We start from the raw sequence: 27037 nt of genomic DNA on the forward strand, positions 1-27037 counted from the left end.
TTACATACATACGAAGATACGGTAGTACTTACATAAATAAAAGGACAGCAAAAATCGTGGTTGTGGCCTGGCCTGTGGGGGTGGTGGGTGTGTCTCTGCGTCTGCTCTGCCTCTTTGGACTTTTTCTTTCCCTTTGATTTTGGCCTCCAAACACTGGTAGATTACTTTTCTCATCCTTGTCAAAAATACGAGTAAAATTTAAATTCTAGTTACGTTGCAGAGTGAGGGGCGAAATTTGAAGGGATGGGTTGCTCCTAGATCTGCTTCTTCTTCTGGTACGCTCTGCTCGGCCCTCTCCTCTTTCCACTTTAGCTGCTACTTCTTCTCCAAATTTCATTTCCTTTTTCCTCTTTCAAATTTTGGTTTTACTTCCTCTTCTTAGCTTCTTCTGGCTTTGCCTTCTATTTGAGTATCGATTTTCTTTTCTTTATAATTTTTTTTTTTAAAATTGTTCGGCCAATGTTTTCGATTCCTGTTTCTTTCCACACACACTTAATCCTAACTAATATTTCTAATTTCAGATATCATAATCGCTGCACTATTTTTTTCTATCTTTTTTTTTTTTATCGAAGAAAAAGAAAACCAACTTGTATTACATATATAGAACAATAATTCTTCCTCGTATTTGGGCTTTCCATTTGGTACACTCCCAATTGGTTTAGAGATGCGGTGTGATAGAATAGAATTAGGAATTTTGTTTATTTAGCCTGTAATTTGTTGTTAATAAATGATAGACGATTGCATCACACATATTTGGACAACCTGCTCCCAACTCCAAATGCCTTTGATCAACCGCAAATCCACATCCTCTCTTTTCTTCACTTGTATTCATATTCTCATTTCTCATTTCAGTTATGTGTTGTATGCGTTCAATATCAATCACCGCCACATCCCCTTTCTATTTGTACAACCTACGCACTCCAGTTTATCCTTCTGCCCACTTTTATCTTGATCATTCTTTCCTTTTTTTAATATTCATTTTACTCAGAGGGTAAATACTATGATAGTGGGAAAAATTTTAACATCTTTTAAATCCTATTCTACATATTTCGAGATGAAGTTTTGCAAGGATTTGGGTTTTTCAAAATTCCTTGCTTCTACATGCAGCCCAAACCTAAAGTTCCTATTTTTCAAACTTAAAGAATGCACACCCCCCCCCCCCCCCCCCCCCCCACCAACCAAAGAAACACAAAAGGTTTTTCTTTCTTTACTGCTTTTGCTTGATTTATACTGAAATTTCCAAATATTCAATTATCTTTACCATATCTTTGTTTAATTGCTGTTATAAATGCTGATTTGCCCTGGACAAAAATTGTACATGTTAAGCCTTCCAATATGTGTATCATTATTATAAATTGGAACTCAGGTATATAAGTGAAAGACTGAAAGATGTTTGTGCCTAACCTTTTCTGCTAATGGGGAAATTTAGATTTTCATTTCTGGACATCTACACTACCTGGATTTCTTCAAGAGCTAGCTTCGAAAAATTTTAAAGGGTTTTATGGGTTATATTACATATATTCTGATAGTGGTTTGTTTAAGATTAGGGTTTAGCTTGGTGGTCGGAGAAAGTTTGGGTAGAAATTTTAGGGTTGAGATGCAGTACTCTCTGTTGCATCAAGAAAAGCAAAAATGGAAAATTATATGCAATATTAGTGTATGATAAGGAAAACTCAGTGTTATGGCAATGGCAATGGCAATCTTGGATTGATTCTGATTGTGGGGAAATTCAAGGTTCCCTTAGTCTGCTATGTATTTTTTAGGGGATATATTTTGATTGATTAGAAAGTTATGACTTTTCACAGCTTGCTCTAGTTCTGGCTTTACTTTTTCATTTCTTTGTAGCAATGTCTTAGTAATTGTGAATTCTTTGGTTTCAGTCATTGTCATAAGAAGTGGAATGATAATAAGGGTTTTGCTAGCAACTGTTATTATTTTCATATTAACTGCAGTGGTTGACAGATAATTTGATGATTTTCAATGCATTTAATGAAGATATTTCTTTAAACGGCAACCTTAAGAAGTGTCTTTAGGGCAGTCTTTAGCAAAATCCCAAAATAATAATAAGAGAAGAAGAAGAGGAAGCATGAATGATGTTGGTAGGCTAATGGGGCTAATAATTCTTGCAATCTTGCTTTCCTCATCCTTTTTCTTCCTTTTCTGTTAGGATGGTGCAAGTTGCATCTTTGATGTGTTTTATTTTTTTTCCTTAACTATGATTGTAGATCAATGTAGAATCTATCAATAGTTTGCATTTATTATGCTCTTAATGAGTCTCTTTACTCCCCATTGTTTGTAGATGATCAACAAATGTATCAACCAAAGACTGTTCCTGGTTCAAGTTTAGTCCGCAACAACTCAATAGTTCATGGTCAGCATTTAGATTGTGGAGCTAGCCAAATGGACCCCATAAGTGGAGGGAACAGCCTCACCAACAACCCTAATCTTGCATCAAAGCAACGATTACGCTGGACACATGAGCTTCATGAACGTTTTGTTGATGCTGTAGCTCAACTTGGTGGGCCAGATCGTGAGTCTTGTCGAATATCTACCTAGCTAATATTTAATTTTTAGCCTGAATTTGTTTGTGCATATAATTGACTAGGTTGGCCAGTAGTCAAAGAATAAAAGGTTTGTTGAAGGTTGGAATTCATGCTGCATTCTTCTAAAGGAATTCATGCTTTCTGTATAAGATTAATGAAGTAAGATATTTTAGACATAAGGAAATATGTTTCCTCTAAATTCCTGGGAACTTCAATTGTTAGAGGGATTTTATAACTGGAGCCTTCTCTCTTTCATCTAGTGTCCTTTCTATCAAGATTATTTATATAAACTTTTCTTGGGAAATTATGTGAAAGCATTTGGTGCTGTGGTATGTTTATTGTTTACATGGTTATTCAAAATTTTATTGCCAGCCAATCTTTTGCTGCTTTAAAGTTCCTGGAAAGTTAACATTAAATAGATTTGTTTAACTTGAAGAATCTCTCTTTCATCTAATCTCCTGTTGGTGAAGAGTTATCTATGTAAGATTTTCTTGGTAAATTGCATGGGAAAACATGTGGCAGTGTGGTGGCTCACATTTAGTGAATGGACATGGTCATGCTGAAACTATAAATACCTTAAGATTTTCGCATTTATATATAGAAAAAGTGTATGATGGTAAACAAGTTTCTTTTTCCCCCCTCTCAGGTGCTACACCAAAAGGAGTTCTCAGGGTCATGGGTGTACAAGGTTTGACAATATACCATGTCAAAAGCCATTTACAGGTATATTATTCTTTTTTCAACCTAATGTAGAACTGTACTTATCTATGTACATTGGTTCGGGAGTTGCCCCAGGGGGAGTGAGGCTTGTGTTGAGTGGTTAGTGTAGCATTACTCATTATCATCTATGGCTTTTGTTGACTCTACTTTTGTGATGTATCCAGAAATATCGACTTGCGAAATATCTCCCTGATTCTTCATCTGATGGTAGGTTTTATTTGTTCTCTTTTTTTTTTTTTTTTTTTAGTGTAGACATAAAATGGTTTTGTTAAATTGTTCTTGACCCATGAAGTTCGTTCTTCACATTGCATAGAAATTTTCAAGTTCATTATAACTTGTACAAAAATTTTCTTCCTAGTATAACTTGTTTCTTCTATTTGTTAATGAAGGTAAAAAAGCTGACAAGAAAGAAACTGGGGATATGCTTTCTAATTTGGATGGTTCCTCGTAAGTGAAGCTGTAGCTTTTTCAGTTTGTTTTTTTGTTTTACTTTTTCGAAAATATCCTTTTTCATATATTGTCACCTATTGTTGGAATAGTTATTGTCGGTTTCAACATGTCTTTGAACTGTAAGATGGAAGAGTTTCTATTTACATGCATAAGAAAACCATAAGGTGTGCTGGAAAAATGATAAAAGTGCTGGAAGCTGTCAATCATATGAAAGTTACTAATTATCAGTTAGGGATGACAAAAGGATACTGTCATCCGGGCACGGGACACGGTCTGACCTAATTAAATAGGGTTTGGGTACTCTATAAACAGTTAATGCAAAATGATCTCGGGTTTGTGTAGTGCTTTTAGGTTGCCTGTTATCCCTACTTGACTATTAATGATGAACACTGAAAGTAAATTTTAGTTGTAATATAATATTTCTAGCTACTTGAATTGATTTTTATTAATAACTAATAAAAGGCATAATGATTAAATAAGTCCTCGAACTAGACCAAAATTCTCACTTAACCCTACTCTTTTTTATTGATGTCAATTGAGCTCTCATCTTATGATAGTGTCAAATGAGCCAAATTTGAATGGAAAAAAATGCTGACATGGCTAATGGCTTTGTTAACTCACTATGTTGGCATTCCTGTGGACAAATTGGATGACATGGCATACACATGCAAAGAAGTAGATGACACGGCAATTAGTTATCAAATAAATAAAATTTGAAGTTTTAGAAATAATAGATAAAAGTTAAGAATCAATTAAATTTTGAAGGGAAATGGAAGTTGAAAAAGGAAAAAGCCACATATCTGGGGTTAGAGACGTAGAGCTCTCGCTCCATCATCAGCACCAACCCAGTCCCTTTGTCTTTCTACACCATTTCTTTCTCTGTCTTCTCTATTTCGTTTCTTTTCCCGACCTATGAGCTCGTTGGTACTCTCCCATGAAAACCTCTTCAAAATCATCTTTCCATAACCCAAGCTTGAAATCTCATTCCAAAATCCCAATCCATCACCGAAACTTGGTTCTTGTGTACACATTCAAGAAAGGAATTTTATTTCTTTAAATGAATACTTGGCATCTTAATTTTTTTTTTTAAGTTGCTTGGCATCTTAAATTGACTGATCTTGAATTGCATGGAATTAAGGGAATTATTTTTTTCCTGCTTGCAGTGGGATGCAAATTACCGAAGCTCTAAAGTTGCAGATGGAGGTGCAAAAGCGCTTGCATGAACAATTGGAGGCATGTTTTCTCAATGCAAATTGTTTACTGATTTGGTTATTCTGTTATTATTTGGCTTTCCTTCCTCGGTGGTGGTGGTGTATAAAAAGAGACTAGTAAATTGTATATCTAAGATAGTTTATAGTAGCATGGTATTGAGGAGTGACACAACATTGGGACTCAGTATTTTCTTCTGTTTTCTTGGTGAAACTGGAACAATTTGCTAAATTTCTGTGCATTGAACATGCTAGACACGGCTTAAATTTTCAGGTGTTAGGTTTACTTCTTGAGTTTTCCCCAAACACAGATTCTGAGCTCTTACTAAGCCTGCAATTTCTGTGCCTGTGATGTACAACAGGTGCAGAGACAGCTACAGTTGCGGATAGAGGCTCAAGGGAAGTATTTAAAGAAAATTATTGAGGAGCAGCAGCGTCTCAGCGGAGTCCTTGCAGAAGCACCTGGCTCAGGAGCCTCGGTCCCAGCATTGGGTGACAATGGCCTGGAATCTGACAAGAAGACTGACCCTGCAACTCCAGCCCCAACTTCAGAATCTCCTCTACAAGATAAGGCTGCCAAAGAACGAGCCCCTGCCAAGAGCCACTCTATTGATGAGTCTTTCTCATCTCACCATGAGCCTTTGACCCCAGATTCAGGTTGCCACGTTGGTTCCCCAGCAGGGAGTCCTAAGGGTGAGAGGTTGATGAAGAAACAACGGGTGAGCATGGCTGCGGCATTTGCTAAACCTGAGGTGGTACTTCCACACCAGATATTAGAGTCAAGCATAAGCTCCTCCTTCCAACAATCTCACTCTGTTTTCATGACGAGAGAGCAATTTGATCCTTCATCTGGGATATCGATGGGAAATGAAGATCAATTGGAGAAGGCTTCTGGAACTGAGCTGTAGTTTTATGTGCGACAAGGTATATGTTCTCCATTACATTTTGGCTGTGTGTATCTCTGGGACGAAATTTCTGATTAGGTCAAAAAATACTTGTTAATGTCTGATGTACGAGATAATTAGGCTCAAGTAAATCTGTCCCTTTATACTGATTTTTCTAGCTTTCATATAGTGTACTTGAATTTTAATTAGAAATGAGAAATTATTGTGAACAATGCTGGAGACTTGGCTCACGTATACTGCCATGTCTATCAGATCCCTTGACTGTTATGTTTTGCTTGAAGGTCTCAAGACTTTGATGGCTTGGATTGGTTATTGTCAATTGGGATCTTTTGCCATTGGCACTATTACCATACCGGGAGAGACAATTTCCTTTTGTAGGGTGTATGTGCTGTGCTGGTTTTAGAATTAGAGTACCAAAATAAAGCTTATTAAAACTATATATTTTAGGGCATGTTTAATGTTTATGGCGAAGTGACATGCATGGTATTGTTAGGCGAGCAATGAGTAAGCAAAATCATAACGCGCTTCGAGATGAAAATCATTTCCAAATCTAGACTTCTGAATAATGAGCATTGCCAGGCTGTGCTTGAACAAATACTGTTTTATAAAATACGTGGATGCTGCATTTATACATACTCAAAGGCAACCTTGTTGGCAATGCAAGTTGGAGGTGAATTGAGCACTTGGAGCTAAAAAAACCCAAAAAACAGTATTATGTTACAAGGAAGGACAGTCATGGGGACCGATGCCTCCGGTGATTTACTCGTTTCAGGATGCAAAGGCGTAGTCGCTTGCTAAGGGCTTCTAGCTTTTCAAATTTCTCACGCTTGGGCTTCTTTGGAATTGTTGGCGCTCTCTTCTTCATAATTTCCTCTTTTGATGGATCAGGCGACTTTTGCTGCATGCTTTTGAGAGGTGTTGCAAGCACATTGAGAGTCACCTAGTGAGGCACAAAGTCCCTTTCAGCAAGAAAGATAAAGACAGGAAATTCGATACGATTACAACTATCATGCAGATAAGGGATTCAGCACATTCCAGTTGAATTAAATCATGGCAAACACCAGTTACCAACTCATTCCCAACATCTCTCATTTACCCTGCACCTCCATGCATTCTTTTTTATTGACTAAAACAGTTTAAACCTGATAGCTTTGCAGACCTATTATATGCATTACATGGACGGAGGTAAGATTTCTTCACTCTATGGTAAAGATTCCACTTTGCTATCAGCAGGGTTAGAGAGAGAGAGAATGAGGAACCTGATGGCTGTTGTCAGCAGTTGTACAGTCCGCTGAAGATTCTTCATCACTGCCCCCCAGTGAAGAGCATCTTCCCCAACTTTCCCTGTTTGAGCTTGTATATGAGCAACATTCGTCACTTTGGCCATTAGGCTTATCCTGAAAAAGAAATAAAAGCAAAAGCCTCTAATGAAACAAAGTGTGCAAAGTGAAAAGGCAAGCATTTCATGATTTATTTCACAAGTCATTTTGCAAGTTCAGCAACCATCTTCAGCAAAAGACAATAGCTACATTGGAAGTGAAGCCATAATTGCAGAATGAAACTAACATTACATTGAGTTTAAGTATCATAGATTCATCACAGAAGAATGCTAACATTAAATTGAGTTTGGTCATGGCAGATTCTTAGGACTAACTTGAGAGTGCATTAAGCAGAAACTGGAAAAAGAAAAAATCCAGTCCCCCTTTTAAAAGAATAAAACATACATACACAGAAGCGTGCAGACAGACACAGACAGAAATATAATAGAGGTGATCAGAAACATTTCATGGATACCAGTAAATTTGATGGCTCGTCACTGTCAGGTCTATTATCTCCACTGAGCATGGAATCCTGCAGTTCAATAACAAATAAACACCATATTTTTTATAAAAAAAATACTAATAACCAAACACAGAGAAATAAAACGCTACCAATCTAGAAAGTGGTGCAACTTCCGAAAGCAGCTCGTTAACTGGCTTTGTTGTCAAAATGCTAGGTGGAGCAGAAGATGAACTTGCAGCATTGGTTGATGCAGATTGAAGGCCAGTGATTATTTCATACAACAGACTCTAAAATGAAATACAGAAATTCACGTTAATCCTTTGGTAGCTATATGCCTACATACCAATGTCTACAAAAGCTTTTACAGGACATGCAACTATCACAAAATACTGGGGGCTCATCATCTTAGCAACACCTTTATCCAGCAAATGCATTTCCAGCTCCAACATAGTTGTTCCCTTGTTGGTTTTTTATGCTATAAGAACTCTGTGAACAACAGGGCGAAAGGGGTATGTATTTATACACTGGAGCCCCTTAAAAATACCCCAAAAAAGAGGAAGACAAAATATAAACATAATACAGCCCAGCTAAACTCCAAAACTCCCAGAGGTTTGGCAATGATGCCTAGCTACTGATCCACATCCTAATGGAAAAGTTTGACAAGAGGGGGAGTTCCTCACAAGCTTAGATAATATGCGAAGAAACGTACAGAGGTGACGCTAACAATAAGCAAAGGACACACATCTTTAACTCTTAAACTACTTTCTCAAAAGCTCCACATGAAAAGAAATTCACCTCATCCATACCAGCACTGACTTTCAAATCACCAAGGTCATAATATTTCTCAAGCTTACTTGAACAAGTAGAAGAAATCTGAGGAGGATGAAGTACGTTGTAGAAGAAAATGGAAACCGAATCATAATAAAACTGTGGCCTGGAGGAGTTATGATCACCATCAAATTTTATAACATTTTTATCTCCCTGCACAGAGTATGCATATAATTAAACACTTCCAAGATCAGCCAATTCATTCAAGAAAAATGTAAGAATTTTCAAATGGTAAATTACCGCATATAATTTTAAGATGAGGTCAGAGTGATGAGGTTGAATAAATTTGTCATCACTGGCATGTCCAAATAACGCAGGAATGAATGTTTTGGGTGCCACCTGGGAGTAGAAGTCTAGCGTATTACTTAAAATAGATAAAGCAATAGGTAATGAAAGAAACCCAACATAAAATGAAATAACTTCTAGATCAAAACAAGTCTATCACTGATTAACATCATGAAGCAGGAAAGAATTAATTAACTTGCCAACTTGTGCATCATTCTTAGCAGTGTCAACATTAACAAGTACACAAATATGGACAAACCTTTAGACAGTTTAGATCCATGATATCAAACTTTGCCTTCTTCTGAATTACACGCCTCATGTACTGCACAGCCATCTTAACCTGATTCAAATAGAAGGCAAGAGATACAACTCTCATTGCAATAATTTAAAAACATCTAAACAAAGAATATGCAAACAGTGACGAATCCCATGCCGTCAGTTCACATGTATCAGTGACCATTAGATCAACAAATTGTGACCATTAATGTATTAGTATTATCAAAACCAGCTGGGATATACCAGATTTTGACAAAAAAACCTACATTGGCAGCAGTTGTGCCACCTCATATAAGGTACTAAGGTGTATTGTGATTTTCTGGCAATACCAAGTTACCAACTAATTTTGGCCATTTCAGCTGAATCATTCTTTATGCTTCATTGGTGGCCACAATGGGGAAAATATGAGAGTTGGTCTCCATTGTGTGTGTCTCAAGAGTTTTAGGAAGAGAGAGAGAGAGACGAAATCCATGGAAGGCTGTCCCATGCTAGGTGAAAGCGAAAAAATATGGTTGATTTGTGAGAGATTTTGAACAAAGGCTTTTAAGATATCACATGTCGGGTTGGAGCAGGTACATAGAAGGTCTTTGGAACAATGTTGGATTAAGATTTGGGATTTAGTATGAATACAAAATGCAAGGCCACTGAGCATAATTGCAAGGTATTCTTTTGCCAAAAATAAATTGATGACATTGACTAAATATTTGAAGTGAAAATTAATAATTAGAGTTCAAGGTGAAAATCATATTATTCTTAAAGGAAAATCTTTTCATGTTAACAATGCTGATTAAGGATTATGCATAGACACATTGTTACCAGTATGTACTATCCCGAAAGGAAAAAGGCAGAGATTTTACCAGTATGAACTATCCCAAAAGGCAAAAGGCAGAGATTTTAACCAATACAGTTTTGACCACCTTGGAGTTATGAACATTGCATGCTAGAAAAATCATTCACATCCATAAAAGATGCCACTAAGATTAAAAGACAGTAACCGTAACTAACCTATCACTGAAAACCAAACAAAAAATACGTACAAATGCATGAATATAATATCTTTGCCGCTTGGATTTAGCTGTGATGGCGTTTGGATTAAGATCCTAGATTCAAACAATGGTGCTTGCCCCTGTATATAATGGTCAAGACACAAAAGACTTGGAGGAATTCACTCTCATGGGCAGGAGCAAGACAAAATATTTTCAAGGGTGAAGCACCATTAAGATCGTGTTGCTGATTTCTTTACAGTTTTTTTCAAGTACCAAGCTCCAAAAGAACCCAGGCACTTATTTGCTTGGTAAATGAGCATACATCTCATTCTGTGGGTGTTGGTTAATAAGCAAAATGTGATAGCTTAACAGAGTACAATTGGTCTGAATGCATATTTGCTTTGAAATGCACAAAGTTACACTAACACATACACAAAGAGACAGATTCGTACTGTGAATTTAGGAAGTCGGATTTTATACACATCAACAAGTTCCATCATGAGATCAAATAAGTTTGAGAAGGCACTGTCCAACACCATTCCTGCTATTGAAGGATCTTCTGCTCCATAAAGAAGGCTGCATTACATAACAAAGAGATAATGCGAGAGAAAGAGAGAGAGAGTTATTCTCGAAGGCACCAAAAAACCTAACATACTGGAAAACAAACTGGTATCAATGCTTTACCTAAGAAGAAACAGCAAAAAATTCTAAAAAGCACCATCAAGAGAACATCCTGTTGACTATATGTTTTTGATGATAACCAAACATTCCTTATTCAGTAATGTCTAACTTTACTATTAGGATCTAGTTTAATTCCTCTAGCAAATTTGTTAATTAAAGGCAAATCAAAAACGCTTGCTAAATTTAAAGAAGAGTTAATCAGTTAAAGAAGGAAAGAAGAAAGTGATTAGTGAACACAGAACATTAGTAACTGATTAATAAGGAGCCTTAATCAGTTAAGACATAACTGAGCGCTGGGTACAAGCAAGACAGAAAAGCATTAATCAATTAGCACCAAGTTTAATTAATTAAGAAGGTACTGGAAGCTGAAAATAGAGGCATGCTAATGGGTTAAGAAATTGGGTTAATCAGTTAAAACATAAGACCTTAAGTACCTTCAAGTGCAAAAATCCAAATTTGAAATAAGTTTGACCGTTGAAGGGAGCCAAAATGAAGAAATTCAAATTCAAAGATTTTCTAATTGATTAAAGCTGATTTTAATCAGTTAAGGTTGAAGGAAGTGAAGTTTCAATCAATTAAAAGGAGGGTTAACCAATTAAAGAAAGTCTGCTGGATAGAGAACTTTGAAAACAGAGAGTTCTTAATCAGTTAGTCTCTTTTAATCAGTTAACACAGTGAACAGAGCTGCCAGACAATACAAGTCAAAGAAGAGCTAATCGGTTAGAGCCTGCCTATAACCAGTTAACGGAACTTTGTCTGTCTATTTGAATTTAAATGTTAAAGGATAAAATAATGACTAGAATGACATCAGAGTTGTTCCCAACGGCTATAAGCTGTCTATAACAGCAAAATCTGTCTCTTTAAGTATAAATTGAAGCTCCAACGGTCAAAGAAATAAGAGAGAGGCACCAAGAGCCTATTTTGAGTAAAAAGCCAAAGAACCTTCTCCTACACACTTATTCTTCATTCCTATTCTTGCAAAAATGTTTGAGTTTATTTGTATTCATCCTAAATCTGTAAGACTAATCATTTGTACTTCTTTTTCTTCTCTTTTCTTGGCAAATCAGAGTGTGGGAAGCACTCTAGAGCCTATTTGTAAGGAATTAGAGCTTAGAATAGAAGCTCACCTTATAAAAGCTTAGTGGAAGCTGTTAATTTCACTGATATAATGAAATTGGTTTGAAAATCCTTGATTGGGAGATAAAGTTAGTGAATATAGGCCACAAGTACCGAACCACTATAAATACTTGTGCATTATCCACTTCTCTCTACATTTGTTTACTTGTGTCTTTTAACTATAACAAGTTTAAACCTTTTTTCCTCTAGTTGGTTAGGAGCTCTACAAGTTAAAAAAGGCAAACCTTAAAATTTCTAGTGCTATTCACCCCCTCTAGCACTCTAACAGGACCAACATAAGCATTTTAAAACACCCAATAACAAGAGCTTTGAAACATTTCATGTTTAAGAAAGCAAAAGGTGTCAAAAAACAACTAAAAATGCAATAACTTGAGAAGCGACAATTGAAAAACCTGGTGACAGCACCCATTGATCGTCCCCAAAGACCTATACGTGATATTTGTTTTTCACTTCTCAAATATGATACCACAATCTTGAGATCATCTCTCTGTCAAGGATTTAAAAATTAATACTAAAAAATTATACAAAGACATAAAAGAAAACAAAAACATTCATCAAACTTAGATAACAAACGCAATCAAGTAGAATGGGCACATACCTCATGCCAGCCAAGGCTAACATAATCACCATCGGATAAGCCTGAACCCGAAAAATCAAGAGTGAATACCGTAATATTTGATGGAAGAAGAATTACGGCAGCCTCATTGGCGTCAGCCCTACATCCACTACAATCATCCACAAGGAGAAAAAAGAAAAAATAAATTTTCACCTCTTTTTGTGCTATGCACTCTTTGATAATGATGCAGAACAATTCCTTTTAAGGCACAATCCCCTCTAAAACCATTTAAATCTACAATTTGCATGTAACCCAAAAGGCATGAAAAAAATTACATACCTGTTTCCATGGCAGTATATGACACAAGGGAGAGGAGTCTCTTTAGGAAAAGGTGAAGGCATATAATGACTACAGCGCAACATATAGCCCCTTGCATTCGTAAGCTGTATACAATTGAAAAGGATAATCTAACAAGTTCCGAAAAGCTAAAATATAATGCATAGAGATGAGTGACAGACAAAGAGATAAAAGGGAGTAAGGAGGTTAATTGATGTCCATACTTGCCTCCAAATCTTGTCTTTTGTACTGCCTTCCAGCAAGTGTAAATTCCCTTTCCCACAGATACTGGTCTGGGTTATAATCAGCCCTGCATGTCCACACAAGAAAAGCACAAAAGATTAGTGACTGAAGGGAAGATCAATGATTTGAGCAGCAGTGCAGCTCTTACAAATGCTCAAACCATTGCTTAATAACAAAGGACCTGCAAATCAACAAATGAGATGGAGGCAACGATAATTAGCTAAGATAGTTCCTTAACATGCAAAGAAGAGATGACTCACACCAGAGAGGATGCAATTTGTTTCAAGCTGGCAAGAACAAGCCCTCAACAGGAAGAAACCATTAGGGTCTTAAAATATGAGAGAAGCATTTAGTAATGAAGCCAAATTTGTAGTTTGGTTATGCTTTACATAGAGATTTGCCCATTTTTGGTGTTTTTTGACAGTGGGAAGGGAAAGCAAAGGTTTCAGATTGATGGGAGTGCCACAATGAAGGGAGGTGTTTGAAATGCAAATAGCGAGATACATGGACGCAATAACTCTCCCTTTGCACAGAACCCTTCCCAAAAATTTAAGTATAGTCCTCCCTTCTCTGTCTTATTTTTCTTCAATTATTTTTATGTTTTTATCTTTCACTTTCTTGAAACTCCTCCCAGTTTAGTGCAAAGGGACAGACTAGACGCTAAGCCAATTTAAGGATGGAGTTATGGAGTTGCCAAGTTCTGAGTTTAGGACACCAAAATTGAATTTAAAAGGCTCATATTTAGTAACTTTATCATGCTAGCATGGGCACACAATATCATAGCCAACGCACTCGAATAATGAGGAACCAATATACAAGGTAAAACTAGTAAGCATAATGAGCTTATAATGATAAACTTATCGATATTATGGACATTCACACCTCTTTAAATGAGCTACTAGCATAATTTTGCCTTCACAAAAGGAACAAGATAGAGCTAAAATGCAAAGGAAAGATTAGGCCCCTGGGTTGGTTCCAACTTCAAGAGATGGGCGAGGAACCAGGGTGGAATAGAACAACAGAGAGATACCTGGGAGGTCGAATAACAAAATTGATAAACTGATCAATCATCTTGCTTTTAGTGAGCTTTTGAAAGTGAAAGACCGTCAGAAGTCAGAACCGTGAACCACTCCGGCAGAGTGTGAGAAGCTCCAAATTCACTTTTTCAACATTTTTGGTCGCTTGAATTGAACCCCTTCTGTAGCAAGTATGGAGAAGCTTCCTTTTATTGGAACAGAGGGGACAACAGAAACACAGGCATCTTAAGAGCCGTACATCAAATTATACATTTGCAGTCCCAGAGACTTGAGCAGAAAATTTTCCCACCATCATCACAAAACATCCAACTCCGACCTCCCCTGTCCCAAATTAAAAAAAAATAAAATAAAACAATTGCTTTTTTAATTTGAGCTGATATTTTCACCACTGCCAGGCCACCCAATTACAAACACATCCAACCTGTTAGCAACTAACCCAAAAACAACCAATTAGTACGAAAACAGTTAATGGAAAATGAAACACAAAGCTCAAGCAAAAACTATTCCAGATCTAATGCGCCAAGGACCTAAAAGGAATTTGAACTTTGGATTGGACATTCTAATGAAAGTTGTACCGTGAGACATGGGAAGGTGATGAATTTTTCATAGTGCTTTTTTGGAGGAATGAATGCAATTCGAGTATCGAAAAAACCCGAAGAAATCCAGTTTCAGATCTCACAAACAGGGGAAAGAAAAGAAACAAACTTTTCAAACCATAACGTGGAAGCAAAAGTTAAAGGAGTAGAGATTCCAAAATAGGAAAAAAGGAGGAGAGAGAGCTCACTGGAATTAGGGCTGTTAGAAGCTGAGAATGGAGGCGGCAACCACCAAGGCAAGAACAAGTAAGCACAGCTCAGAGCCAGAGAGACGGAGCCTTCTCTTTTGACCCTCCTTACTGGGTCTATCTCTGGGACTGGGACTGGGAGGGTCCAAAATGCAAATTGGAATATTGGATTTTTTTTTTATTTTGTTTCCCAATTCCCAAAACCCTTTTTATTACAATCTTTTTTATCTCTTACGACCAGCATTCTTTTTTTTTAAAAAAAAAAAAAGGTAACGTTTATCTAACTACACATTTCTTTTGAATTTTCACATAGTGTAAAAAAAAATTGATTTTTAGTATATTTTGTATTAAACTTTTTATGAAATTAATGTTTTATAAATAAACAAAGGACATTTTTAAATAGATGCACCCGTGTAACTCACGTGACTAAGGTTTCCAACTCATAACTGTTTATACTTTCTAGTTTCTTTTCTTACTCACTTCTGTCGGTATAAAGGTACAGTTGAGGCGATCAAGAATGCAAGAAGCTACATTCATGGAGATTCTCAAACAAAGTGAAATAAAATGCCAAAGGCATCTCCCTCCAAAGCTTGCTTGCCGCTGATCTCAGATAGTAGCCTTTGCATTTAAGCTATGGGAAGGAAGAGGAAGAGAAATGATCCCTCGTTTCCTTGAATAGTGTTTATTTTCAACATGGACAATTGTAATCATTCCACAATGATTTCAATGGCAGCTGGCTGACATTACAGATCACTCCCCTGTCCTGTCCCCTCTCGAACCTTTCCGTTATTTTTGCTAACTACCCAGCTAGCTAAACCACCCAGTTTTCAAAATGGTCATTCACGCAAAGAAAAACAAGGGTCATTCATGAGACCTCAAACCATAAAATGATCCAAAGCGCAGTGCAATCAAGTAATCATTTCAACTAATCATTTTCTACCACACTATAGTGTAACGCAACAGGAAATCTATCTGACGGAAAAGAGCCGCAGAATCATATTGCCATGGAACATCATGAACCAAGCAAAAGAGGCAACTCTTTCAAGATAGCCGCCCCTCAAATTCCACATGCTAGCTCGAATTGCTATGTATGTTTTGATCAAGATCCACTTCAACAGTTGCTACCTGCAGAGCGCAAACAACTAACATCTGTATGGATTCAAAGCTGGTTACCACCTTTTACCAACTCTGGCTAATGCTTCCTTGAATAATTGTTTTTCCTTTCAGTGGGGAGGGGTTAGATTTGTTCAAAATTTTTTACTGTTTACACTCTAGAGGTTACTACTAGGTGTCACTATCCCTTGAAGCTTCCATCCACCAAATCCTGCTACAGAAAATGCCTGAAAAGGTAACATGGAAAGGAAGACACTAGGTTCAGTAATGATTCATCCATTAAAAATTATAAACAAATAAACTCAGATAATTATTGAATATGGTGATTATGCTGCACTGGTCAAGTTTTTCCATCTTCATCTCTGTAAGTCCAGTCCAAAAATGACATTTAACCAATGCTCTCTATATACTTAGAAGTTACTTTAATTAAAAAGAATCTTCTTAAAACCTGTCAACCATGAAGAAGGCTATAAGGGATCAGGCAGAAGAAACATCATAAATCTATTGCAAGATGGATTGAAGGATTAAGGTTTCTTATATGTTTAATTCCAATCTGCTCTTGTTATAGAATTCATTCAGCAAATTTGTCTTTTATGCAGCACCAGTTTTCTTGAGAAATGCCATGGTAAAACAGCTCAGCCACAAGGTTTCATCCCCATCCAGTTATGGAAATGAAAGACACCCTTTCAATGAAGAATCTCTCACACGCACAGTAACTTAGAAAAATAGAAAAAACTCCACACCATGAAAAAGAGGTTGACTAAAATCCATGCTCACCAGAAGCAAAAGTTAGGGGACTGCCTCCATTTGTAACCTTATAATCTTACTTATACTTCTCCAGAAGGGCATCACTCAAACCAGCCCTCTCAACAAGGTTGATCCCACTTCTCCCATTTGTTTCCTAATGAAGGACTTATGAAATGATGCCCTAAATTTGAAGCCAGCTGTGTTTACCCAACACAAGAATAGGTTTCAAAAAATTTTAGCACTAGGCCTTACTGATGTTTCTACTTCAATTGACTATGGCTTTAAAAGTTTTTTAAATATCATGACAGACATATCTGGTCCAACAAAATATCCTATAGGCCTCTACATGAACCCTTGTATAGTCTGATTTTATGTTGCTCAGACACTTCATCTTTCCTGACCTGTGCCTGATACAAATCTGACAGGTGTCGTATGGCTTTCTGACCCTCCAAATATAAGGTAAAACTTAGAAAAAGTAGAACATATCCGTGTCAGACACATACCTGTATCCCACATTCACCCGAGTATGAGCAACATAATCCTGATTTCATACAAATTAGGCAACTAGGTTTAAGCAGAAATGTCCAACTACAATTTTCTTATTGAAAAAAAAAGGAAGAAGAAGAAGATGAAGAACAAAAGAAAGAAAGCCTGCATCAGTCTGATCCATCATGCAACCTGTTCTCAAACATAACTTCAACCAACTCCACCATCAAATCTTCAGATTCTATGAAAGCATGCAACTATATAGTCCTTGAGACAGAAACTAAATTTTGCCTCATGAGAACTTATGAAAATAGTTTACAAGTCCAAGTTAGCACCACTTCTACCAGATCAATTGTTGCAGATGCAAGTAGAAGTTGTTAAAGAGTATAATTGTTGCGGAAAAAACATAGAATATAGAAGTATTAAGCGGTTGGACCCGGCATATTGCTGAACTTATAAAGTTTATACTTCATATACATTACTTCCACAAAAAAAAAAAAAAAAGGTAAAAATGACAATGAGACAACATGACAGAAAATATTTTATGAAGAAAGGAAATGTAACCTCTTCCCAAGATTTTCCAGTAGCTTCAAGCAAAGCAGCATTGCAGGTCTTGAGCTCTATGGAAGCACCGGTGAACATGGAGGCTGCCTCTTCCCATCCCCTATTATGCCCCATACACCTGTATAACTAAAAAAGTGTGACTGCGTGATAACTATGAGGAGACATTTTCTTCGGACATATGCATGCCATAATACTAAATCAGGTTTCAAGTAAAGAGTGGCAACTTATAGTTACCCAATGCTTGAACTTGAATGACAGGCAGAAATAAAAAGAAGACACCGAAGGAAAAATCAAAGTGAGAATAAGAGAGTAGGGACAAAAAGAAACTGACATGATGGTAAGTATTTCATCCCTTGAATACTGACAGATAGTTCGTTGGAGGTGTTCAGCAGTCTGGCCATCCATGGCTGCAATGGAATAAAAACTTGAGATAAAATGGACCTCCGCTTCCAGAAAACCACGCACCTGTTCCTGCATGATATTAAGTGTTGCCCTCGTTCGCAGGGCATCACTGGAGCAATATGAATCAAGAGAATGAGATTTTTTTCTCTTTTAAAAAGCAATAATATGAATTTCGAAATATGATGTTGAGAGAAAATAAGCTAGCTAACCTAGATAAAATAAGCTGAGGGATCCAACCCATATGCTGGAGCTTTTTAGAAACCAAGGCAGCATCAGCTCGTCCGGTTTTACTGAGAGGACGGTCATGATCTGATGGGGTTGCGGTTCGCCAAATTACAGCGTTCACCATTAATATAGCAAGGAGAAGCGATTAAGCATGGTTTGTAGTTAATTAAACAAGAGGCTAGACTGCTACCGAAAGAAATTAAAAGAAAAAAAAACAGGGTACCTCGCAGAGCTGTATGTTGCCAAGAACTCTTGGCATGGCGAAGCAGAATGAGGCGGCGAGAGACGGGTTGGGCCTCCGACGCAGCTAGCTCCGCCTCCGTCTCAATCATTGAACAACTCCTCCTCCAGCGCAAACGGATAGGGATTGGTGTTAAGCCCATGGCCAATGGCTTAGAGGTGGAGGGGGAAATGCCCACTCCCACTGCAGCACTAGCATTCATTTCTGATTGCAGTGATGTTCTGGTTCCTGTATTACGCTGCTATTGCCAATTGTTGTTTCCTGAGTGTCTCCTTTTCCCTCTAATCAATAATCTCAATATATACCCTTCTATTCTATTTAGAGTGCTCCATTGGACCAGGTCGGGCCTGGTTTAGGATGGGCCATTCCGGATCGATACTTTTAAAAGCTAACTCCGATGCTGACCCAGTCCGCTACATCCATACTCTGCCCATGTGTATTTTGCTAATATAGTAATTGGAATTTGATAGTCTCGGACACTTAGAGAATTTTGGGACCTTGCACTTGTGTGACGCCCCTTTTGTGGAGAAGGGCGGGACAGTTCAACGGCAAGGGCTTGAGGCTCGGGAATGGGCGAGCCAACCCGAAGATGGACTAGCAACGAGGGCTGGAACCTCAATTTGGCACTAAGGGACTTGAGACATCGACACCCATGGGCGGATAAGCGTGCAGACCAGCTATCAGATTGGCCGTGCGGGCCAGCAGACAGGCAATGTGTGAGGGCCAGTACGCAGACGGGGTGCGCAAGCATGCAGGAAAATGGCATGCGGCAAAGCTGGCAAATTGGCTCGCAGCTGGTGGGGGCAAACTGCCTAGGCAGTCTGCCAGAAGCGCGGGAAATACTGGCCAGCTCGGGACCTGCGAGGCAGTCTTTGCCTGCCGTTGGCAACAGTGCCAGAAGTGCGTCAGACGGGTCCAGCAGAGTTCAAAACAGCCCCTAGCCGGGAACTGCCTTGTAACGGCTCCAAGGGGTCCTAGGCTATTTAAACCCCTTGAGCCCCTCATTTGTAACTAATGGCTCTTGTATTGAAAATTCTATCAATAAAAGCTCTCTCTTTGTTCTCTCAACTCTCTTGCGCTTGTCATATTCGATCCTAACTAGCTAACTTGAGAATGCTGCTAGCCTTTCTAACCCCTTTTAGCAAGGCAAAAGCTAGGCCACACGGGTCAAGAGAAAACTCCCGTGACACTTGCATGTGATAGATTCCACACTGTTTTTTGACTTGCAACTTATTTTATTGTTCATAAAATGATCATATTTACATTTGTATACATATGCATTTAAATCATATGTTTAGTTTACAGAAAGATACATGCGTTAGGCAAATTAAAAGTACCACTACAAGTGGCAAACCATCTCTCTTATCTAATACAAGAGAGGAGAACATTAATTTCAGTTACAAGTGTGACTCTGGTAGAGTTCAAAAAGAAGAGGGATGATATTAGTTGGAGAAATACAAGTGCTGCGGCGTTCCTTGAGCAACAATAAGCAAGGAGAGGAGCTCATACACTGAATTTTTAAATCCTATTCCATAACCTTGACTTGATCATATGTATGTTTTATACTAGATTCGGAAATCTGCAAAATAATATTCAGTGCCAAGTATATACCCGGTATGTGGTTTTTTTTAGCTATCTTTCTCATACCAGATGGCCAATCCATATGGAAAATGAGAACACAACTTCGCAGACAAGGTTCAAGGATTTGGACCATGAAAGGTCCCTTCCAAATTCCAATACGAGAGTATGTACATTAAGTTTATAAACACTGCGCACTACACTACACTATACTACACTCTCATTTGATCTAGTTGTTCCGTTGAGATAATGGAGAACTATAACTTCCCAAATCGAGTAAAAGAAAAAGGTGTGTAATAATAAATATTCACAAAGCACAACTTTTCAATTATTATTTTGTACATATTTAAGGAAATACATACACATGAGGAATTTCTTCTGAGTGATAAAGGAAAAGAACAAAAAGTTTCTTTGGCTCAGTCTCAAGCTAGTAGCTGAAGATCACATATGGTTGGAGTTTACTGGGACATGAATCAATTGCAACTGCATAAGCTGCCCTCTTAAACTGCTCTCTTCCACCTATAAGCAAAGCAATCCTTGTAAGTTCATAGGTAATCAAATGAAGAAAACTTATCATAAACCAGGTGCTATTCTCAGAAGCAACTTCATAACTGGGAAGATAAGAAAATATATTTTGAAGGCTAACCAGGAATGTATTTGTCTTGGACAATAGATCTCCACATTCGTCAATAAGAGCTCTTTCCCCAACTGCCACTCTGGCTAATTCTGAAATCAATCTTTCCATTTCTTCAGCCTGTGATATTAGAAAAGAACCATTTTTCATAGGCTGGCCAAATTTGGAAAACAAGACACAAAATGCATCAAGATAATCTTCTTGTTAAGTTTCTGCTCATTTTTTTAGCTCTCTACTGAATAAGATTTCTATAACACAATCCTTCCGCCCTGTCCCTGCCTTTGTTATAAAGCTTTGAACATGGCAAATTTTGAAAATAAGCAGCAAAATGCATCCATATAATCTTCTTGTTACTTACTTTCTTTTCTTTTCTTTTCTTTCTTTCTTTTTTGAATAGGATATCTGTAAGACAACCACCCTACCTTTGGCATAAAGCTTTGAACATGGCAAAGTATCATTTCCATCCATTTTATTGCAGATTTCATTGCCTCCCCTACCTTTCTTGTATCTGCCTGCATCAAATGATGAACATGGCATATCGGAAGAAAAACATTAAAAAAAAATTTCTCCATCTGAATAAATGATGAACATACCACAAAGAAAAAGAAAACCAAAGGAAACTACATACCTTAACATTCCCACTGATTGGAAGTCGATGAGAAGTGTTCAACAAAGATTGAATTGCTTCTGCCAATGAATTTAAATAATCCCCTTGAAAGGCGGACCATTCTTCTAGATATGGCATCTAAAAAGAGCCAAAAGAGCACATGTAACTTGTGAATAATAATGTTTTAATTTCAGAGAATGTATGGTCTTACAAATTTGATTTCCTTAAGAAAGGTATGGTTATGCAAGATGAGGTAAACCAAGCAATGATGCAAAATTTTGAAGGCTTGAAAGATTGTGTACTCCAAAAGTTCATGAATGCACATAAGATATACATATTCACCAGGTCAACAGCCTTACTTGAGCTTCCAGAATCTTTGATAAGGTTTTCATTCTTTGCAGAAGTTCAAGTTCAATGCGTTTCCTTCTCACACAATCATTCAACTCTGCTATCTTCACTTCAAGAGAATAAAGTGTTCTCTAGCAAAATGGAGGAACACGAGAAGGATTGGTAGTATTACTATAACAGTGAGAAGATGAATTTAAAAAGTTGACAAGAAAAAGAAAGAAATGCCGTCCACAGAAATTAAAAATAAAATTTTAAAATATAGAGTGTATGTAAAGAATAGAAGTGCAAGAGACGGACAAGCAGGTAAAAGCAAAGAGCTGAATCAAAAAATACTTAATAAGCTATCAAATTATTGAGTGTTGAGAATGTGGCAGTGACTTAGAAGTATCAACAGACAAAATGTTTTAGAATTAATATGTTTTCTGCCCTCTATGTGAAGCTGGACTCACTTCAGTACCAAAATTGTTATTGCCAACGATCACAACCTTCTTTTTCTTTAAGAGAGCAAAAGTGAATGAATAGTGAATGGAAAAAAAAAAAAACAAAGGGCGACATAGAAATGTTAACATTTCCCTTGTCTAAATAGACAACCTGTGGGAGAAATATTGAGAGGAAAGAAGAGAAATTATAAATCACAACTTCTTTCTGGACTCACTTTTAAATCTCCTCAGAAGTGGATGGATTTGGGGATTAGTAACAAAAGCCATTATTTTAACTTTCTGAATGTATTCTCAATTCATTAACAGCAACTGGTTTAAGTATCCCATAAATGTAAATTCACCTCAATTCAGTCTAAATAACTTTTCTTGTCTCTTGTCATTTTCTCCTTCCTTTTCCAACTTAAATCGCTTAGATATTACTGTAATTGCATTGCTTCTCTTAGTGGTCAGAGTGATGATCTTATGCTCCAATGAGCTAGCTTATAGGAAATGCATTAGCTTCAGTTTACACTGATTTTTGTCTCAAAAGAACAACCTCCCTAAATTGACATTTTATTCAACATACATTGACCAACAGATCAGTGTTACACTGTTAATTACCAGCTTAGCTGGAAAAGGAGAACATGCTATTTTTTTTTGAAAGATAGGAGAACATTCTAACTACTAAACTATAATCTAAAAAAGTATGACGGTGTGCCCACAAAGATCTTCAACATAGAAGTATCAACAGTTTACCACTATTTGAAGTTTGAACAAGGTTGCGGTATTCTCATCTGTGAATAGCGACCCATTTAACGCTTCCTAATGAAGTGATATATTATTTATTGTCATTGAAGATAAAAATAAGGTACAAGATTCGGAAGTCAAGAAGGTGATAAATAAAAAGTTTCAAGAAATTTATCTCTTTGGTAGTACAAGCATGGGTTACTTTGCTCTCTAAGCTGAGGCATCTATGAGTCTATGTCGAGACCGTGTAAATTTGATGAGTAGACTAGTTCCCAAGAATGAAGCGAGCAAGGGCGTACCACCCCAGGTTTATCAAACATGACAAAAGCATCAAATGGTGCTAATTGGATATTCCTCCAATTGTGAGGAAGTTAGATAGTATCTGTATTTCGCTTTCATTGAGGAATGAGGAATGAGATGCATATGTGCAAATAGCCTATTGAAAAAAAAAAATCCAGAGCACAGGGCTAACCTCAGTTTCTCCTTTTTGAATTTGCATGGAGGCTTCTGCCTTTGCATTGGCATATCTCCACTGCAGGTAATAATTGTGAAGCAATTTTAGGGAATGCAGATCTTCTTGATGACTGGAAATTTTCTTAGGCCTCCTTATTGCATCCGTCCCGGCCTTTGTATGGGAAGGGACCGGAGGCAGGGAAAGGGGCCCCATCCTAGTAGAAACGCCCTTTATTGGAGGATTTGGATGATGAAATAGAGACGGTTCACAAATAGATAACGGTGAATTCAGAGAGCGGGAGAGAGGGGAAGCAGGGAGTTTCGATGAGTCGACAACGTTATTGACATTTCTGTCTGTGAGCAATCGAGTGGATACGGAAGGTAACAGATCTGCCTCAGGCATGGAAGAGCAGAAATTTATAAGGGAACGAGTTGTGCTGCCCATGTCGTTGGAAGAAACGGAAGAGGCTTCCTGAGAGGGAGATGAAACATTTGGTTTTGATGATAAGGCCATCCCGCTAGATTGCAACAGCCTCGCAGCGGCTGAGGCTGTGGCCGTTGATGATATGTTGGCAGAGCGGTGGTTTAATCTTATTCTTGATGATGATGATAATGTTGCGGTTCTGTCAAAACTGCTGATGGTGGGCGTGGGCGTGTCAGGCTTCGAAGGAGCACCTGTTGTACTTCTCCCAAATAATTTGCCACTATCGCTATAGGTTCTGGAGGGGTGATGTTTCTTTTGAATGTTACTATTACTATTAGTATTGACAAACGAGGATTCCAAGCTCCGTGGAGTCTCAGAAGGGGCAGGCCTGTTCTCATCTGCCTCCATTTCCAGGTGCCGCCTTTGCCGCTGTGCTGAGATCGAGCGCAGCTGCTTGAGAAGAGGCGATTTGGCTAGTTCACCAGAGTACGAGGATCCCACTGGAGACATGAACCTAGAGCTGACTTCTCTCACCCTGGGCCGCCGCTGAGGCGGGTGGGGAAGGGGTGGTGCCACCGCATGGTTACTCTCGACAACTCCTCCCGCTTGTACCATCATCAAAAGAATCTATTGAAATTCGATCAATCGCTGTCTGGCGAGGCTACTCAGCTTCTGTCCGTCTTTGTTTATGGGATCGAAATCTATTAACTTGACCGAGAGTAGAGCGCTACTTTCCCAAGAAAAATCTAGCCGTTGGGAGCAACGTTCTACTTTTCAAAATGAATTGCGTGATCCGACCGAGATTTCTAGCCGTTAACTACTACTAAATTACCATTTAGGAATGGCAGCGGATATGCATCTTATCCGACCCACTTCAATAAAATTAAAGTATTAAACTGAGAAAATTGTGAAAAACGGAACTCATGATAAGATAATTTCAAAAATAATTATTCATATAAAGTTATATATTTTTAATCAAAAAAAGTATGAGTAGACCAAAATGCTTTTAAAAATATCATTTTAAATTAGGGTCTCGATATCTCCCTCCCGTCAGAGAGAAAATAGAAAAAAATAAAAATAAATGCTCAGTTGTTTAAGCTAGGTCATCTTTCTCTCTCAACTCTTTGAACTGTCTCAACTTTGCCAACTCTCTGTTGAGCACCATCGTTTTCAACTCTCTCAGCTCTCTGAATTGTATGAGCTCTATCAACTTTCTGTTGAGCATCATCGTCATCGAGCTATGGTCTATCTCTCTACATCTGGCCATATTGTCGTAGATTAACAAACCCAGGCAACAGAGATGACATTAAGGTATGTTATTGGGTTTATTGCTACAACACTTAAATTTCTGAAATATTTGGTGTAAATTAGAACATAGATTATAAACATTATCCAGAGTTGTTACACGCCATACATCTATAACATGTGTTAACGTTATTTTAGCGTGTCACGACATTGGTTATTTTAGAACAGTTTGTGTAACGAGTTAATAATTACACTGATTGACGTGTCACACACGCCACGAGTATTTTTATGCCAGTTCGTGTAAGGACATAGTAATTATAGTCATTGGTGTGTCAGCGTTGGCGTTATATGCATGGCGTGTTATCACATTTTACGTTATATGCATGGTGTGTTACCACATTCTACGTTATATGCATGGTGTGTTACCACATTCTACGTTATATGCATGGCGTGTTGCAACATGACTAAGAAATTCTAGATCACGGCATGTCATGTAATGTGCTAAATGATTGAAAAATTATTATTGTTTTCAAAATTTCAGTGGGGTTCCAATTGTGCGACTTGTGATAAGACACGGTGGTTAGTGGGTGGATGGCATTTACAAGGGTGGTGAGTCACGAATGCGGGGGGTTAGGAGTGATTTGTCGTTTGTGGGATTGATGAAGCTGGTTGAAGATGTTGTTGGGGTAAATTCAGAAATTGACGAGATTGAGTTACATGCATTGATTAGTACACCCGGAGAGCTATCACAACCAATTATCAAGGACGATGAAGATGTTGCATTAATTTTGCTAGAACAGAGGAATGTTCCGGCTGTGTATGTCAGCATTAAGGGACACTAAACAAATGTTATGTCACATGAAGAAGTTGAACAATATGGTAATCAGGTCAATCAAAATAAGATATACAATGCTTCACATATACCACAACATTCGGTCCGTAACCCATAATAATGGCAATTGACGTATGCACAAGATTTTGTGCAGCCCGGTAGACACACGACATTCACAGAACAGTTGGCTGCACAATTCCGATCAGGATGTGCATCGAACCAATTAGTTACTTCTGTCCAACAAATGCAACGATCGGGTGAAACTGTACAGGATGTAATGACATTTTCAAATGAGAATGAGACACTTGAGTACAACACTGTGACGTTGGAAGGTGACACTGTGACGCTCGAGGATAATACTGCATGTGATAAGGGAAATAAGGATTTATTCCCTGTTGGTGAAGATAGAGTTGATCACAATTCGGATGATGGGCCTGATGAATGGCATGATGAGAGTTCAGAGGAGGATTGGCTTTATGACAGTGACATTCCAATTTGAAATAATGTTGAAGGTGAAAAGGAACCTGTTGGAGGTGTTGATGTAGGAGATGTTTAGTGTGATGACCCTATATACAATAACCCCATCGCTGATGAGAACGGGATTCGTTCCCCTGGAACAGTGCTCCATGACAGTTATCAAGAAATGAAAAATGTAGGGATATCTCGTACGTGGGTAATTTCAAGTGCAGAAAGGTTTTCCTTCCAAACAATTATAACTGAAGAGTCGACATGTGCCAATGATCGCTTATACAAAGGAAGAATATTTTCCTCGAAGGCCGAGTTGAAACGAGCTTTGAACATGTTGGCTTTAAAAGAGCAGTTTAGGATAAAAGTAAAAAGGTCATGTAAAGCTCATTATGAGGTTGGTTGCAAGGACAAGGCATGCAAGTTCAATGTGCGTGCAACAAAGTTACTTGAAGGAGGAGAATATTGGCAAGTTTGGACATTCCAAAAAGTACACAAGTGTACTGTCAATGGTTTGCAAGGGCGATTTGCAACCGCGAATGTGAAGATAATTGGTGAACTTATGTCACACAAGCTTCAAGCTAATGGAGTAGCATTGAGACCTAAGGACATAATTGGCGAGATGAGGTTTCAATAGGGATTGGAATGCTTGTATGGAAGCCTGACAAGTGAAAGAGTATGCGAAGATGCTTGTTTTCGATCCCCTGGAGGAGTCATTTGAACTACTTTCGTCTTATTTTTATATGTTGG

General features: G+C 37.9%; 4 protein-coding genes across 8 annotated transcripts; 1 reads left to right on the forward strand and 3 right to left on the reverse strand.

Moving 5' to 3' along the window:
- Window positions 1-42: 42 nt before the first annotated feature.
- Window positions 43-6093, forward strand: LOC18597377 (myb-like HTH transcriptional regulator family protein). Its single transcript, XM_018123093.2, has 8 exons — window positions 43-156; window positions 221-275; window positions 2300-2530; window positions 3190-3266; window positions 3428-3470; window positions 3653-3710; window positions 4877-4946; window positions 5284-6093. Exons 3-8 carry the CDS (start codon window positions 2311-2313, stop codon window positions 5827-5829), a joined length of 1014 nt encoding a protein of 337 aa, XP_017978582.1. The 5' UTR covers window positions 43-156; window positions 221-275; window positions 2300-2310; the 3' UTR covers window positions 5830-6093.
- Window positions 6094-6358: 265 nt separating this feature from the next.
- LOC18597378 (alpha/beta-Hydrolases superfamily protein) lies at window positions 6359-14933 on the reverse strand. 5 transcript variants are annotated; one of them, XM_088807161.1, is made up of 14 exons: window positions 14758-14932; window positions 13967-14294; window positions 12922-13003; window positions 12697-12800; window positions 12400-12526; window positions 12194-12288; window positions 10436-10559; window positions 8981-9061; window positions 8677-8775; window positions 8404-8589; window positions 7758-7895; window positions 7621-7677; window positions 7086-7223; window positions 6359-6766 (listed from the first exon to the last, which is right to left on the reverse strand). In XM_088807161.1, exons 2-14 carry the CDS (start codon window positions 14005-14007, stop codon window positions 6560-6562), a joined length of 1479 nt encoding a protein of 492 aa, XP_088663287.1. In that variant the 5' UTR covers window positions 14008-14294; window positions 14758-14932; the 3' UTR covers window positions 6359-6559. The 5 variants fall into 5 exon arrangements, with proteins under 5 accessions (XP_088663287.1, XP_007026440.3, XP_007026439.3 ...); XM_007026378.3 differs by having other exon boundaries at window positions 13967-14394; XM_007026377.3 differs by having other exon boundaries at window positions 13967-14404.
- A 712-nt stretch (window positions 14934-15645) lies between these two features.
- Window positions 15646-18808, reverse strand: LOC18597379 (Phosphoglycerate mutase family protein). Its single transcript, XM_018122551.2, has 5 exons — window positions 18518-18808; window positions 18279-18378; window positions 17999-18178; window positions 17668-17785; window positions 15646-16097 (listed from the first exon to the last, which is right to left on the reverse strand). Exons 1-5 carry the CDS (start codon window positions 18735-18737, stop codon window positions 16029-16031), a joined length of 687 nt encoding a protein of 228 aa, XP_017978040.1. The 5' UTR covers window positions 18738-18808; the 3' UTR covers window positions 15646-16028.
- A 1609-nt stretch (window positions 18809-20417) lies between these two features.
- LOC18597380 (protein ENDOSPERM DEFECTIVE 1-like) lies at window positions 20418-24527 on the reverse strand. The gene is made up of 6 exons (XM_007026381.3): window positions 23341-24527; window positions 21714-21833; window positions 21376-21492; window positions 21170-21259; window positions 20760-20867; window positions 20418-20632 (listed from the first exon to the last, which is right to left on the reverse strand). The coding sequence occupies exons 1-6, from the start codon at window positions 24361-24363 to the stop codon at window positions 20555-20557; spliced, it is 1536 nt and encodes a 511-aa protein (XP_007026443.3). The 5' UTR covers window positions 24364-24527; the 3' UTR covers window positions 20418-20554.
- Between the last annotated feature and the right edge of the window lie 2510 nt (window positions 24528-27037).

Source organism: Theobroma cacao, chromosome 6, assembly GCF_053813885.1.
Source record: "Theobroma cacao isolate CCN51 chromosome 6, ASM5381388v1, whole genome shotgun sequence".
Lineage (NCBI taxonomy): Eukaryota > Viridiplantae > Streptophyta > Magnoliopsida > Malvales > Malvaceae > Theobroma > Theobroma cacao.